Here is a 17,759-nt window from a genome sequence, read left to right as displayed (position 1 = left end):
TCTTATAATTTTTTTTATTATTGAAGTACAGTTAACAGTGTTATATAAGTTTCAGTTGTACAATAAAATGTTTCAATAATTTTATACATTATTCAGTGCACATCACAATTACCGTACTCTTAAGGAACTTACCTTTTTTTTAAAAAAAATATTTATTTGAGAGAGGGAGTAGGGGGAGGGGCAGACAGAGAGAAGCAGATTCCCTGCTGAGCATGGAATCCATTGTGGGTCTCCGTCCCAGGACCCTGAGATCACGACCTGAGCTGAAGTCAGACGCTTAACTGACTGAGCCACCCAGGCACCCCAGAACTTACCTTTTTATGGAATTAAGGAGCAAATGTATATGTGCTTGTGATGGAAAAAATTACTTAACATGTAAGTTAAATGGATGAAACATGGTATGAACTGTAAGAGTATATACTGAAACTAAAAACAGCTTGGTGTTAGATAATAAAAAGAGACTTTTTATTTACTATTTCTTTTTATTTTTATTCTTTAAAAGATTTTTATTTATTTATTTGACAGGGAGAGAGCAGGAGAGCACAGGCAGGGGGAGCGGCAGAGGGAGAGGGAGAAGCAGACTCCCTGCTGAGCAGGGAGCATGATGTGGGGCTACATCCCAGGACCCTGGGATCACGACCTGAGCCGAAAGCAGTTGCTTAACCAACTGAGCCACCCAGGGCCCTAAAAAGAGGCTTTTTAGATATGTTTTTTTGAATAAGATTAAAATAAATAAAAATGAAAACCATTATAAAAACTAATAGTAATGGGGCGCCTGGGTGGCGCAGTCAGTTTAGCGTTTGACTCTTGGTTTGGGCTCAGGTTGTGATCTCAGGACGGTGAGATCGAGCCCTGTGTCAGGCTCCATACTCCGCATGGACTGTGTTTAAGACTCTCTCTCCCTCTCCCTCTCCCCTCTGCTCTCTCTCTCTCTAAAAATAAATAAATACATCTTTTTAAAAAAAGCTAATAGTATTATTGATAATGAACATATATAAAAAAATGCCATCAGGAACACATCTGAATCAAACAAAATTGGATTTATTAACTTGTAGCACTGAGGAACATGGCACATCATGTGGAACCTTGAAGCATCTCAGTGAGAAGGTGTTAGAAAGGACTTCTAGGATTTGGGTTTATGATTTGGGGGAAGGTCAAGAAAGCAAGGGTTTGATGCTGTCAAAAAGCAGAAGTAATTTTGTTATTGGGGATCCTAATAATTCTTTTTTTTTTTTAAAGATTTTATTTATTTGAGAGAGCACAAGAACAGGGTGAGGAGCAGAGGGAGAAGCAGACTCCCCACTAAACAGGGAGTCCAATGCGGGACTCGATCCTGGGACGCTGGGATCATGATCTGAGTGGAAGGCAGCCACTTAACTGACTGAGCCACCCAGGCGCCCCAGGGATCCTAGTAATTCTTACCTAGAAGGCAGGAAGAACATAGTGGTGCTAAAACTAGAATTGGTAAGGAAGCAGACATATTAGCATAAAAGGGGAGTGTTTGACCATTTCTTGGTTTGGACAGTGTTGTTTTTGTCTCTGTTCAGATAAAGTCAGAGTGGCCTTGTCTAATTTGGGGTGTTCTCCGAAATTGTTTATGTTCAAATAAAATGTTATGAACACCTTGGCATAGCTCTAAGTGCCAAGCCAACTCCCAGCGACACAAGACCTGAGTGATAGTGACAGACCAAACCCTGGCTGTCCGGAGCTCCTTTTGTCTTTCTTAGTCTCTAACAGTGATAAGAAAATTCATCAAAGGCTTGGTGGCAAAGACAAATGTTAGGTGTTGTTAGAAGTGCTCTATGCTCTAATAAGTTTGTAGTTGGGATACAGTAAGGATGATAAGAGAATTTTGGAAGGATGGAAAGGTAAGGAGAGGAGAGACCAACTGGTGAATGTTGTTTTTTTTTTTTAAGATTTGTTGATTTTAGAGAGAGAGGGAGGGGAGGGGCAGAGGGAGAGAGAATCTTCAAGGGGACTCCCTGCAGAGCGTGGAGCCTGATGTGGGGCTCGATCCCACGGCCCACGAGATCATGACGTGAGCCGAATGAAGAGTTGGATGCCCACCTGACTGAGCCACCCAGGCACCCCAGGTGAATGGTTTTTAAATGATCAATTTTGAATATAGTTTAGATAGATTTCTGAACTGGATTATGGTATGATGAAATTAGTGTTTGTGGACAATACAATTGCCTTTTAAAATTATTAAATATCTAAAAATGATTTTAATGAACATTTTACCTTGTCTATATAATTCAAAATATTTTCCTTAAAAGTATTTGTCCATATACTTTTTTACATTGTTACAATTACTATTTTGTATTCTGAACTTTAAAAAATATTTGCTTAATGTACCATCATACACTTTATTCTGTGTTTTTATCTTGTTTGAAGAGGATCATTTCAATAGTTGTCTCTGAGGCTGTTTTCTCAGAAAGGGAAAAGCTGTAATATGAAGGATATAACAGACATTTGGGAGGAAGAATTAACAAGCATCTATTACTGATGAGATGGAGTAAGGGAAGAGAAGAATAAAAAATTCTGAATCCTTGAAACTGACAAAGTTGAACTATTATCTATATACATAGTTTCTCAGTTGGATGATGTATTATAATACAGTATCAACAAGAGTTTGTAACACCCACCAGCACTATTTCTTCAAGATATCCTGAAAGCTGCAAAATGTACCCGATTGTTAAAATGATAAAGTATTTTTAGGTTGAAGTTTTGACATTTGGTGACAGTGGTAGAAAATAATTATGAGGGACACCTGGCTGGCTCAGTCGGTAGAGCATGCACCTCTTGTTGTCAGGGTTGTAAGTTCAAGCTCCCCACATTGGGTGTAGAGATTACTTAAAAATAAAATCTTAAAAAAGAAAAATGTTAAAATATTAGAAAATAATGATGAGGGTAGAATTTAGTAATGGTAAGATATTCATACTCATATCGAAATTAGAATTTATAATCTGCGTGTGGCTGGGTTCACATCCTATAAAAATTAGTCTGAGAACATGAGTGAAGGCTGGTACTTCCAGGTTAAAATGCCTGGCATCCCCATTGGTATTGGTGGTGCTCATCGGAAAGAACACTAGCCTTTCATCCTTAATTTATTCCCCTTGTGCCTATTTGATAAGGTTGTCTTCTTTAGATGACTTTGAAAAAAAAAAAATGTCTTATTTATACACCATGACAAACTAAGGAGAAAAAGGTTCCATTATTGGAGAAGCCTGACTGGTTGAAAGATTATTTTAAACTTTTTTATACTGTAAAAGTTAAAAGGTATACACTATACCTAATTTGTTTTAACCATATATAAAATAATTTTAGATATGATGTGTAATACAGATCAAACCACAATATAACAGAATATTAAAATTAACATATCTAATTCATGGCCTGTAATTTTAAGAAGTGTGTCACATTATAAAACTCTATAAGGGAAAAACCTAGAAATGATTGAAGTTCATTGCAGTGGACTTCAAACCTATCATATAATTGAAATCCTGAGACTACATTTCATTCTTAAAGCATAAAGTGAAGCTAAAAGAGGGATGTAAAATTCATTAACATTTTATCATTTTATTTAGATTTTTCAATGTTAAATTTTAACAGGGAGCATACTTAACAATGAACATATACCCAAATAATTTAGGATTAGATGATTTACTTCATCTAATTTTACTGTTAGCATAATAGTTTAATTAATTGTTAAAATCTAGATAATAATAAAGCTATTATTCGTGATTTAAAAATTTTTTTGACCTTCACCGTTTATATTTAACTGCTTTTTCTCTTCAAACTTCACAGCTGTGTCATGTTACAGCTGCATGTATGAAAAATTAATTTATTCTTGCTCGTTCATTTCCTCTTAGAATCCAGTATCATTAATCATTCAATGATGTTGAAACTTAAAGTCAAATTTATATATAGATTACCTATTACTTATAAAAGTAATGATGGCTGTTTATATAATGAGTGAAATCTCTTATTGCAAATATATTTTTATTTTATAAAGTACAATTTATTTACACATTGGTGTCTCAGACATTTAAGTAAAGTGAGTACATTATGTATAAGTTAAATATGTGTGGATCTTTTTCATATTAACTGTATCATTAACCAGACTTAAGTCACTTGGAGAAACTTGTTGGGAAATTGAAAGGCAGAGTATGAAGTAAGAAAATTATTTACAACACATAGACAAAGGGTTAATGTCCTTGCAGTATAAAGAAGTCTTGTGTATTAGTAAGAAAAAACAAGCATCTTTGTCAAAAACAGGCAAAGGACAGGGATGTAGAAATTCAGAAAAGTATAAATACAGAAACTAAAGAAATATAAGTTTAAAGCAACACTTAACAGATGAGAGTTCGGCAAGTTATTATTAATACTATTTTAATGATAATACTTGATGTTGTGGAAATTGGAGAGAAATAGTCTCCTATACCTCTGGCAGAGAGACATACTGATGCAAGTTTCTACAGTATAATTTGGCAATGCACATCAAAAGCCTGTGAATAGGAATGGATGTACACAGAGATTTTTGTCAAAGCACTTTTTATAAAAACAAAGAATTGGAAACAACTAAATGTTTATTATTGGATGATTGGTTAAATTATAAACCCCCATGTAATGTAGCCAGTTTTTTTAAAATGGTGTTTTTAAAGTTAGATTGTTAAACTGTATTCAGAAGTGTCTTTGATTTCCTTCAGGGTACTTTGAGGACCACTGGGAGGGGGGAGGCCAAACTCCATTCTGCTCAACTAGAGCAGCTTTGTCCCTGTTTTTTAATATACAAGTTTCAAAAAATGAGAATATGCCTGGGAAAAGGGTGGGAGGGGGGAACATTTGGCATTCGAAGTGTTCAGTGCAAAGGAAAGATATTTAGTTACCTTGCCAAATGAAAAGTAGTAGAGTATAAAACATTGGGTATAGGGGTGCCTGGGTGGCTCAGTTGTTAAGCGTCTGCCTTCGGTTCAGATCATGATCCCGGGGTCCTGGGATCGAGCCCCGCATTGGGCTCCCTGCTCAGCGGGAAGCCTGCTTCTCCCTCTCCCATTCCCCCTGCTTGTGTTCCCTCTCTCACTGTGTCTCTCTGTGTGAAATAAATAAATAAATAAAATCTTAAAAAAAGAAAAATTGGGTATAGTTGGGTCTCAACGTTTAAAAATATTGTAACTCCATCTGTCTATGCATATGAGAAAATGGAAATTTATTGTAATAAATTAGGTAACAAAATCGTAAAAAAAAAAAGGCAATAGTGATATGATGGAATTTCAGGTGATTTTTACCCTCTGTTTTGTTTTGTTTTTAAAACACATTTCCAGCAAGTATTTATTATTAGTTAAGCCGTGATTCAGGATCCCAGGGTGGGGATCGCCATGTACCTTCTCCCGCCTTCACAACACTGGGAGAAGGATGGAGGACAGAGGAGAGGTGGAGTAGACCCGCTTCAGGTCTTGCCAGGAAATGTGCCTTCTGCTTGGTGATCATCCTAGGTTGACACCCAGGATATGGGGCAGAGGGACTTGTACACACACTGGTACAATTGACACGTGGAGACAACACTGCCTTTATCGGTCACCATCTTCTCACAGCGGTGGAGGTCCAGGTGGTCCTGCCAGCATTTCTTGGTCTGGTTCTGGTTGGGGAAGTGGCTCTCAGAAGGGGCAGTCCAGTAGTTCTTGATTTTGGTCTTGGTGTCTTTTTCCATGGTGCTGACTCCAAAAGACACCCTGGAACAGCTCACAGCTCAGTGTCTACCCTCTGTTTTTCTTATCTATATTTTATAAAATGAACAGGTGCTATGTTTGATGAGGTGGAAAAAAGCAATAGCAATTACTTATAAATACTTTTAAAGTGCTATCACATTTCCATGCAAAGTCCCCTTTTAATATTGGTGTGGTCAAGTATAAGATTTACTACATGGCAGCTACTGTTTTAAGCAGTTGACATACATTAACTCATCTAATCATTATAACAACCCCAGTTAGGTATTATTAATATACACAAAACGTAAATAATTTGACCAAAGTCATGCTGCTGATTAGGTCTACCTTGATACATTACCTCTTGTTTACAAAGAATTCCATCTTATTAAACTCCAGCTTATATTACCAATTCCCATAAATTTCAAAAATAGTTTATAAGTGCTAGATGTGAAAACATATATAGATATATTGACATGTTTGTATATATTTTGTATTTTCTTTGTAATTTCATCCTGTTAGAAGCCTTTGACTTGCTATAACTTCACTCATTGCCACCATCATATGCAGATAGGAAAGAAGAGGATCTTCTGAGTTGATCAGATGCTCATCCTTATTAAACCATTTTAGGGGCACCTGGGTGGCTCAGTCGGTTAAGTGTCAACTCTTTTTTTTTTTTTTAAAGATTTTATTTATTTATTTGACAGAGAGAGACACAGCGAGAGAGGGAACATAAGCAGGGGGAGTGGGAGAGGAAGAAGCAGGCTTCCCGCTGAGCAGAGAGCCCGATGTGGGGCTCGATCCCAGGACCCTGGGATCATGACCTGAGCCGAAGGCAGACGCTTAATGACTGAGCCACCCAGGCGCCCCGGTTAAGTGTCAACTCTTAATTTATCAGGCTCAGGTCATGATCTCAGGGTTGTGAGATCGAGTCCCATGTCGGGCTCAGCACTGGGCATGGAGCCTGCTTAGTATTCTCTCTCTCCCCCTCCCTTTGGTCCTCCCCCTCTCCCTCTCTCTCTAAAAAAAGAAAAATAAACACCTTTAAAAAAAAAAACGCAACCTTTCAGAAACCTGTTTATGATAGTGCTGGCCCTGAGTTACTGTTTGTTTTTAAGCAAGCTGAGCAGCACACACATACAGATATGTACAGTGTCTACATGCTGGGCCTCTGGAACACGTGCAAATCATTTGCCCTTGGAACATACACAAATCATGGGTTTTTATACTTGAAGATGGCATTTCTTTTGGTATTATTTCCTGGTCCAGACTTCCCACTGTCAGCAAGATTTATGCTTGACTTATTTATGGTAGTAACTGATTGTGTTGAGCCATCCACATATTCTCTTATCTGTGACCCTTTGGGCCTTCACAGAACTAGGTGAAAAAGCTAGGAGGGAACTGAGTGCATTTAGAGACCAATAATCCCTATGTAATGTGCTTTTTTCAACAGCAGATAGTTCATTTACAAAATACTGTTTAGGTTTGATGAGGGTTAGAAAGATTCTAAGGGAAAAGGGTCATGTAAGAGAAAGGAAGAATTACTAACAAGGGTAATAAAATATGCTGAACAAATGGATGGAGAATACAGGAGAAAATGAGTATAGGGAAGTATGCTAATGAAAATATAGAAATTAAAAACAGTATTACTAAAAGGTGATGACCTAATCAGGGAAATATTATGATATCCCTATGAGTAAAATGAGCCCTTCTCCACATTTTTCTTGATGTTAAAAAATCCATATCCCTAGTTGAAAGATAATTTTTAGATAAGTATTTAAGTATTAGAAAATCCATATATGGCACATAAATTCATATGTAGTCATAAATTAATGAAGCCCTTGCCTAAAACTATATGTGTTTCTTTTCTCTTTGGTTGTATAATTTGTGGTAATGTAAAAATTGTTATTTGGTGTAGCTGGGACCTTGGCTTATGTGTATCCAGTGATTCATCCAGTGAAAGAATTAGAGCTGAGTTGTGGAACTTGTTTCATGCCTGGAAAGATCCCCTGGGGCTTTGTGACCCTTCTGTGATCATTGGAGCAGGCTGGGCACTTGAAGAGATTCTCTGATTTTTTTTAGAGGAGGAGGGTTTGTTCATTCTTTGCCCAACCTTGCACCCGCCATAAAGGTTTTCTCCCATGGCATATAATATCCTGCTCTCTGATACATAGATTGGAAGATGAAGGTAGTCATGGAGTTAATAAAAACATTTCAAAATAATGTAATATCTCATAGTCATTACTCTATGTTAATTATTTTACATTAATAGGACTGAACAGTATAGGGATGTAATCTATTTCCAAACCTTCTTTGCAAAGTACCTCTCAGATCTTTATGACTTTACTCTAAGACTGTGTATCCAAGATGGTAGTCACTAGCCTGTGTGGCTATTGAAATTTAACTTAATAAAAATTAAACAAAATATTTGGCCCTCAGTTGCACTAACAGTGTCTTAAGTCCTCATTAGTTACTTACTAGCTACCACCGTGGACAGTGCAAATGTAGAACGTTTCTATCCATTGCATAAAATTCTATTGGTCTGTACTTCTGTAGAGGAGATATATATACATATGTATATGTGTCTTTTGAGGAGGTCATTGATGTTGCCTCACCCATGTCTTTTAAAGTATAAGTTTATTGAAGAGAAATAACCATATTTTTTTCAAGTTGATCAGAGATTCTTACAGCTTTGACAGTATATTATGATGACAGATTTGCAAGTTAGCTAACTTTACTATGAGGAAAGCTTCATTCAAGTTAATCAGTTATAGAGATTTACTGTGTTAATCTGTAAAATATTTTAAAGTTGGACTTCTGGGAAATAGCATTATATAGGTAGTGAAAAAGAACACTTATTTTCAATACAGGAAATGTGATCTTGTCCCAGCTTTGCCACTAACTAGTTATAAGACGTTGGGCATTTTCCCTCCATGACTTACTTATTTTATAACTGGAAATATAACTGGAAATTTATAATTGGAAATACTTTTCTTTTAAGATTTATTTATTTATTTATTTTAGAGAGAGAACATGGGGGTTGGGGAGGGGCAGAGAGGGAGAGGGAGGGAGAGAGAATCCCAAGCAGACTCCCTGCTGTGTGTGGAACCCAATGTGGGGATCAGTCTCACAGCCCTGAGATCACAACCTTGAGCCAAAACCAAGAGTTGGACACTTAACAACTGAGCCACCCAGATGCCCCTGGAAATACTTTCTGACCTCCTTCACTCATTTCATCCCCACCCCGCCTCTGGCAACTACTAGTCTCTTCTCTGTATCTGTGAGCTTGGGGTTTTGTTTGTTTGTTTGCTTTTTAAGATCCCACATGTGAGATCACCACATTTATCTTTTATTATCTGACTTATTTTACTTAGCATAATGCCCTCAGAGTCCACCCATGTTTTTGCAAATGGCAAGATTTTCTTCTTTTTTATGGCTCAAAAATATTCCATGTATAGGGGCACCTGGGTGGCTCAGTTGGTTAAGCGACTGCCTTCGGCTCAGGTCATGATCCTGGAGTCCCAGGTTCGAGTCCCACATCGGGCTCCCTGCTCAGCGGGAGTCTGCTTCTCCCTCTGACCCTCCCCCTCTCATGCTCTCTCTCTCTCAAATAAATAAATATTAAAAAAAAATATTCCATGTATATATAAATATAAACATATAGTATGTGTCCCATTTTCTTTATACATTCATTTGTTGGTGGACACTTAGGTTGTTTCCTTATCCTTGCTATTGTAAATAATGTTGCAGTAAACATGAGGTTGCATATATCTTTTTGAATTAGTGTTTTCATTTTTTTCTGATAAATACCCAGAAGTAGAATTTCTGGATCATATGGTAGGTGTATTTAAACATTTTTGAGGGGCGCCTGGGTGGCTCAGTCGGTTAAGCGGCTGCCTTCAGCTCAGGTCATAATCCCGGGGTCCTGGGATCGAGCCCCGCATCGGACTCCCTGGTCGGTGGGGAGGCTGCTGCTTCTTCTCCCTCTGCCTGCAGCTCTGCCTACTTGTGCTCTCTATCTGTCAAATAAATAAATAAAATCTTTAAAAAAAAATAAAAAAAAAACATTTTGAGGAACCTCCATACTATTTTCCATAGTGGTTGCACCTATTTACATTCTCTCCAACAATGCACAAAAGTTCCCTTTTGGGGCGCCTGGGTGGCTCAGTCATTAAGCGTCTGCCTTCAGCTCAGGTCGTGATCCCAGGGTCCTGGGATCGGGCCCCTCGTCGGGCTCCCTGCTCGGAGGGAGGCCTGCTTCTCCCTCTCCCGCTCCCCCTGCTTGTGTTTCCTTTTTCGCTGTGTCTCTCTGTCAAATAAATAAATAAAAATCTTAAAAAAAAAAAAAGTTCCCTTTTTTCCATATCCTCGCCAACACTTGTTATCTCTTACCTTTTTGATATAGCAATTCTAACAGGTATGAGGTGATATTTCATTGTTGTATTGATTTGCACTTCCCTGATGATGAGTGATGCTAAACATCTTTCCATGTATCTGTTGGCCATCTGTATGTCTTGGAAAAATGTCTATTCAGATCCTCTGTCTATTTTCAATCGGTTTGTTTTTTGCAGCTGAGTTATATGAATTCCTTGTATATGTTGGATATTAGCCCCTTATCAGATAAATGATTTACAAATATTTTCTCCCCCTCAGTAGGTTGCCATTTCATTTTGTTGATTTTTTTGTTTTTGGTGTGTGTGTGTGTGTGTGTGTGTGTGTGTTGGTATGCAGAAGCTTTTTAGTTTGATATAGTCTCATTTGTTTATTTTTACTTTTTAAAAAAAATTTTATTTATTTGACAGAGAGAGACAGTGAGAGAGGGAACACAAGCAGGGGGAATGGGAGAGGCAGAAGCAGGCTTCCCACTGAGCAGGGAGCCTGATGCGGGGCTTGATCTCAGGACTCTGGGATCATGACCCGAGCTGAAGGCAGATGCTTAACAACTGAGCCACCCAGGCGCCCCTTTTGTTGGCCTTAGACTTTGGGCATTTAATTTCCCAAAGTTAATTTTGGATTTAATTTCTTCATCTCTAAATTGTAGGTTTAAATAAAATATTTTTAAAAGTCTCTTTGTTGTAACAGTTACTTGCTATTTGTTTTCTGATACAACTTTTATAAAAGACCTATGGTTTTGAATGGAAGAGATAATATAAAAAGAAAGAGAAGGTGTGATGACGCTGCTAAGAGGAGCCTGCCTTATACACAATTATTTTAAGACAGCATTTAGCTGTACAAATCACTAAACCGCTACCAAGGAATATGAGGATTCTGTTGGTCTTATGTTGTAGCAGCTTATCATAAAATGCTGCTTTCATCATGTTCATTCCTTCTGTATAAAGACCTTGATTAGCTTTGGAGTCATGCAGATCTGAATTTAGGTATCATTTCCTCTGAATACTAGCTCTGTGGCATTGAATGAGTTACATAACCTGTCTGCCTCAGTTTCCTATTGGATGGATGAAACGTGTTATCGTGATCTTCTAGAGCTTGCAGCCAATTCTGAGGGATAGACACATTATTACATTAATGGGTGGGAAAGTTTGTTGTAGATATGGACCACATACTATAAAAACAGAAAAGAAGGTTATTTAACTGCAACCTGGCCATGGTAGAGAAGGAAGAGAAGGGTGTAGTGGAAGGGTGTCTTCCAGGGAGGATAAGACCCTGGTATGTGAGGTCTGCAGCTAAAACATTCAGAAGGAGTAGAAGAGTATGGTACAAATTAAACCTGGGAATATAGACAAAGGCTAGGAAATAAAGGACTCAGAGTTTAAACTTCATGCTGAGTGCTGTGGGATCACATTGAAAACTTTAAAGCCTGTATTTATGAGCAGAGTAATGTGAACATACGGGAGAGAAGGAGCAAATCTTTGCTTCAGGATGTTCACTCTAGCAGCAATGTAGAGAATGGGTTAAAAGCAAAGAGACCATAGGAAGCTATTTTTTTCCAGTTTAAGTGAGAAATAATGAAGAATTTTACTAGGATAATGGAAGGAAGGGAGCAGATTCTATACAGGTTAAGGAAGTAAAATCAGTATTAATTAATTGGTGGTTCATGTGGGGTTGAGGAAGATGGAGATTTCTGTCTCAAGTAACAGAATGGATGATGGTGACTTTTCACTTGGTAAGGAATACATTAAGTAGAATTGACTGGTGAGGCAATATAGTGTTATGTAGGAGGTTACACTTTGAAGCCATACTGCCTGGTTTAAAATCCTTCACTAGCTTTGTGCCTTAATTTCCTTCATTAGCTTCATTAAAAAAATTTGCTATTGAAGTATAGTTGACATGCAGTATTATATTTTAAGTGTACAATATAGTGATTTGACAATTCTGTACATTATTCAGTGCTCACCATATTAAGTATAGTCACCGTACAACATTATTACAATACTATTGACTGTTTTCCCCATGCTGTACTTTTCATCTCTGTGACTTATTTATTTTACAACTGGAAGTTGGTACTTTAATCCCCTTCACCTATTTCATTAGCTTCATTTACACGTGAGTTAATGTGTGTGAAATGCTTAGAATAATTTCTGGCATGTAAGCACTGTATGTGTTTACCAGTAGTAGTAGAGGATATGGGCTAGTTCACTTTTAGACATGAGGGAGAGTGCTATGGAAATATGTAATATGCAGTTAGATATATAGACTAAAGTCCAGTAGAGAAGTCTGGGCTGGAAATACCATAATGGAAGTTATATAAGTAGTAGTTGAAAAGGGAATACGGAAAATATCCCAAGGAAGGGCACCTGGGTGGCTCAGTTGGTTAAGCGACTGCCTTTGGCTCAGGTCGTGATCCCAGGGTCCTGGGATCGAGCCCTGCATTAGGCTCCCTGCTCAGTGGGTGTCTGTTTCTTCCTCTCCCCCTGCCCCTGCTCATGCTCGCTCTCTCTCTCAAATAAAATCTTAAAAAATAGAAAAGAAAAGAAAATATCCCAAGGAAAGCAGATAGAGTGAGAAGGCCAAGATGGAACATTAGGGAACAATAATTTAAAAGTCAAGGAAGACCAACTTATAAATGTAACTGAGGGGGGAGTAAGTAGAGGCATAAGAAAGAAAATTAGGCCTTAGGGTCCCAGATGCCAAGAGCAGTGAAAGAGTGATTAATGTCAAGTGCTATAAAGCTGACCAATATGGTAAGACTGAAGAGTCCTCTGGCTTTGCACCAAAGAAGCCAAAGTTTGACCTTAGTGGGAGCATTTCTTTAGAGTTTGGTATAGAAGTCACTTTACCAAGGACTGAGGAATAAATGGATCAGGAGGCAATAGAAATGGTGAGTTTAGATCTCTCTGTCTCATTTTGTTTTTTATTTTTTTATTTTTTAAAGATTTTATTTATTTGACAGAGAGACACAGCGAGAAAGGGAACATAAGCAGGGGGAGTGGGAGAGGGAGAAGCAGGCTCCCCGCCGAGCAGGGAGCTCGACGCGGGGCTTGATCCCAGGACCCTGGGATCATGACCTGAGCCGAAGGCAGACGCTTAATGACTGAGCCACCCAGGCGCCCCTCTCATTTTGTTTTTTAAATTTAGTTTTATCAAAGTAGTAGTTAAAAAACAAATAGTTAAAAAAAAATTAAATAGTTCTATAGGGCTTAGAAGGAAAAAAGGAAAAGCAAACCAATGTCCCTTTCCTCTCCATCTCTACTTTTTATACAGGAAGCCAAAGTAAAATTGTCTAGCTGTTTCTTCTGGTATTTACTGCCGTATTTCATAAACTACTGGGTATTTATCCAGAGAATACAAAAATACTAATTCAAAGAGATACATGCACCCCAATGTTTATAGCAACATTATCTACAATAGCTAAATTATGGAAACAGACCAAGTCTTCATCAGCTGATGAATGGATAAAGAATATGTGGTTTATATATACAATGGAACATTACTCAGCCATCAAAGAGAATGAAATCTTGCTTTGCAATAATATGGATGGAGCTAGAGAATACAGTGCTGAGCAAAATAAGTCAGTCAAAGAAAGACAGATACCATATGATTTCACTGATATGTCGAATTTCAGAAATAAAGCAAACAAGCAAAGGAAATAAAGAAGATAGAAAGAGAGGCAAACCAAGTAACAGATTCTTGGCTATAGAGGACAATGGTTACAGAGGGGAGGTGGATGGGAGGATAGGTTAAATAGGAGATGGGGTTTAAGGAGTGGGCTTGTTGTGATGGGCACAGGGTGATGTATGGAAGTGTTAAATTACTATAGTGTAGACCTGAAACTAATATAATACTGTATGTTAACTAACTGGAATTCAAATAAAAACTTAAAAAAAAAAAAAAAAAGAAAAAAAATGAAGATTTACATCTTTTATACTGCCTCTTCCCTTATTCTTAAAAAAAAGTTCACAATTTTTGTTTAAATTAGTATTTAGTACTTTTTTATAGCTACATGTATGTTTACAGAGAAATCACAGTATACTGTGATTGCTTTTCTTTTTTTCTTTTTTATTATTTTTTAAAGATTTTATTTATTTATTTGACAGAAAGAGACACAGCGAGAGAGGGAACACAAGCAGAGGGAGTAGGAGAGGGAGAAGCCGGCTCGATGCGGGGCTCGATCCCAGGACCTGGGATCATGACCTGAGCCGAAGGCAGACACTTAATGACTGAGCCACCCAGGTGCCCCAGCTTTTCCTTTTTTAAAAAACAGCTTTTAGGGGTGCCTCCACAGCTCATTTGGTTGGGCATCCAACTATAGGTTTTGGCTCAGGTGTTATGGTCTCTGGGTCGTGGGATCGAGCTCCAAGTCAAGGCTCAGTGCTCAGCGTGGAGTCTGCTTTGGCATTCTCTCCCTTTCCTTCTCCCTGTCCCTATGCCCTCCCCCACCCTACATATGCACATGCTCTCTCTTAAATAATAAAAAAAGAATTTAAAAATAATAAAAAATAAAACAGCTTTTAGAGTTGATAATCGCTATTTATTTATTTTTGCTTGATTTTCTATGTATGTATCATCAGCATGTTTCCAGAATTTCAACAGAACTGGAAAGCTGCTCAGTAGCTTCAAACTTCTCAGATCATCTGCCAATTTCTTTTTTTCTTTTTTTCCCTGTTGCATCTCTCCTAGAGCTTACTACATTCTTGCTCCAGTCTAAACTTTGTTGTTCCTTGCAGGTCTGCTGGATAGCTGTTGTACCCATGCTTTCCTTTACTCTCATCTTGGGAATTTCCTTTGCTTCTTTACTATTTTTGGATCTCATGTCTTTATCTTTCTTGGTTTTTCTCCGTGTCTTGATGGAGCACCTCCTGAAACTGTTTCTAAAGAAAAGGAGTACTAAGGAGGTAAAGTTTTTAAGACTCTGTGATAGTTTGGCTAGGTATGCAATTCATATAGAAATGCTTTTTCATCAGATTTGAAAATATGTTTCTGTTATCTCCTAATGTTCATTGTTGCTTTGAGAAGTCAGATTTTATCCTGGTTCTTACTCCTTTTCATAAGAGCCCCCCCTTTTTTTCATTCTCCTTAGAAGCTTTTAGGTCCCCTTTTCCCCACAAAACCTTAGTTGTTCTGAGGTTTTACAGTGATGTGCGAAATTGATTTTTTAAATGACTTGATCTTTTCAATGTGAAAACTTGCATCTTTCTCTTTTTAGAACTGTTCTCCCTAAAGCCTTCTCCTTCCTTAATTCTTTCTTTAACTCCTACTGGTGGATGCTGTATTTTATTTCAAGCCTTTCACTCTTACTGTTACCATTTTTGCTTTGTGCTCTTTTTGGAATATGCAGTCAATTTTCTAACATTTTCGTTGATTTTTTTCTAATCATATATTCAATTTTCAAGAGCTCGTTTTTGTTTTCAGAAGAATCCAGAATGGTTTCATGAATGCAATATAATCTTATCTGTCTGAAGATGTTAATTGCAGTTTCTAAGATTTCTTCTCACTACATTGTTTTATTTCCTCCAGGCTCTTTTTTCTGTTTGCTTGTTTTGCCTCTTTTCTTCAATTTGAAGTGTCTGGTGATTCTTGGCTGTCCAGTTTTAAGAGTGACTGAGATATTTTATTATGTGACAGTTTTACTAGAATGCATAGCCACCATATAGCGTGGATTGCCATGCAGCATGATTTTCCTTCCACTTACCAACCTGGAAGATAATGCCAGATATTTTAAGTTTTGGGTACGGCCACAACTCACTTCTAGATTCTTTTTCTGTACCACAGTCTAGGTTATGTTTGACAATAAACAATCTCAAATTTTTAGTAGCATACACAGTGAAAGTTTTCTCTCTCTCAAACTACATACACAATATGGTACGTACTGCTCATCGTTCTCATTTCAGGACTCAGACAAATGGAGGCTCCGTTATGAAACTTGCTTCTAGAATTGTTGAGGCAGGAAAGGGGAATAGGCAGATTGGGAACTACCTCCAAAAGCTTCTACACAAAAGTGTCCACACCACTTATACTTACATTTCATTAGCTAAAGCAAGTCACATGGCCATGCCTAATTTAAAATGCAGTAGTGAAGTGCAAGCCTACCATTTGCCTTGAAGGAGAAGGCAACCAGAATATTTGTAACACCTGTAATGGCTACCACAAAGGCATTCCACTGATGCATGTTCTATAATTTCTTTATGCTCTTTTTATTTAAATGAATTTTATAATATTTGTATCTTCCAAGAATAGGAAGTCTAAGTTCCCTTCCAGCTTCAACACTCTGGCTGTATGGGTTAAAAACTGCCACTCACCCCTCACAACTTGTTGAAAATTACTGTGTTCAATAAATATAGTAAAAATAAAAAGATTAATATTCCTTAAAAGATGGGAGCTATTTTTCTCAATAGCAGTTTCTTTTAAACAAAAAAAGATTCACTAGCTTGACAAACTTGTTAAGACATACTTGTTTCTGTGTTGAATCACTGGCAATATTGAACAAATACTTGCATCCTTGAATTATAAATGTCTACTTCGGAGGTTTTAAATGACCAGATACCTCAACTATCTTAAATGGTATTTCTTGGTTGAAAATGAACATGTATATTTTAAAATATATTTTTAAAAAATTGTAAGTTATTCTATGTTGTCACTAAAAAAATACTTCAAATATGTCAGTACCTTTTTGTCGGATAAAATTTCAAGTGCATTTATTTTATTTTGTGCTTTATGTTCAAACTTTGTTTTAATTTTATTGGTGACATTATCTTTTTTCTTTTTAAGATTTATTTATTCATTTTATTTTTTTTTAAATTTTATTATGTTATGTTAATCACCATACATTACATTATTAGTGTTTGATGTAGTGTTCCATGATTCATTGTGGTGACATTATCTTTGTAAGCCTAGTAACACCGTAAAATCACATTGCTAAATTAGTAAGCTTTTTCCCCATCCATACTTCTTTTCCCTCAGATTCAATTTAGTAGGTTATTTTAAATCATATAATTTTATATTCTAAATCATGAAGTTGTTCAGTTTACACTAAAAATAAATTTTTATTTTCATTCTTTGTATTTGGAAATGACATTGTCTCTTGTCAGCAATTATATGAACACTTTGCTGAAACACATGTATGAAACATGTTTGAAACACATGTATGAAACATTTTTATTTTGAAAAAGAAGAACCATAATATCAAATAATGTCATATTTGCTTGTTCTTCCATGATGATCGTATAGGAAAGTTTTGGACACTGTCCGTATAGTAGAAACAAGTAAAGAATTCATTGTTGTTATTGTAATGGAACTTGTTTTACCCTGAGTTTAATGACTCAACATATTTTTTAAAATGTCCTGCTTTTTGTCAAGAAATAGAATACTCTAGCTTTAAGGGTAGTTATTTTCATTTCACACAGACACACTGATAATTCAGCTAAGAACTCTCAAAGTATTATAACAAAGCATGTTATGGGTTCACTTGTTCTTAAAGAGCTGACAAGTATATTATGTGCCTGGGTCTTGCCACATTTGTGTATGTCACATGTGCCCTAATAGTAACTGCACTGGTGTGATTTCTTTTTTGTAAGTAGCCATGAATAAGCTGAAAGCTTTAATGAAAGAGCAATACAGAACTGTACTATTGTACTATAAATCAAAAGCACAAGTTTT

The 17,759-nt window shown here is 36.9% G+C and overlaps 2 protein-coding genes across 2 annotated transcripts in view; one reads left to right on the top strand and one right to left on the bottom strand.

Moving 5' to 3' along the window:
- The window catches only part of LIN28B (lin-28 homolog B), a 120,819-nt gene that overhangs the window by 31,145 nt on the left and 71,915 nt on the right, over nt 1-17,759 (top strand). The gene's annotated exons all lie outside the window — the stretch shown is intronic.
- Nucleotides 5,492-5,710, bottom strand: LOC116634272 (cytochrome c oxidase subunit 6B1-like). The gene has a single exon (XM_032407408.1). The coding sequence runs from the start codon at nt 5,708-5,710 to the stop codon at nt 5,492-5,494; it is 219 nt and encodes a 72-aa protein (XP_032263299.1).

The sequence above is a fragment of the Phoca vitulina genome, unplaced genomic scaffold, assembly GCF_004348235.1.
Source record: "Phoca vitulina isolate PV1807 unplaced genomic scaffold, GSC_HSeal_1.0 scaffold9, whole genome shotgun sequence".
Classification (NCBI taxonomy): domain Eukaryota; kingdom Metazoa; phylum Chordata; class Mammalia; order Carnivora; family Phocidae; genus Phoca; species Phoca vitulina.
Note: the sequence above shows the minus strand (reverse complement) of the source record. Positions and strands in the feature narration are given on the sequence as shown.

Excerpts from the sequence above, each read along its gene's own strand:
- LOC116634272 (XM_032407408.1), bottom strand. The coding sequence starts at position 5,710 with ATGGAAAAAGACACCAAGACCAAAATCAAGAACTACTGGACTGCCCCT.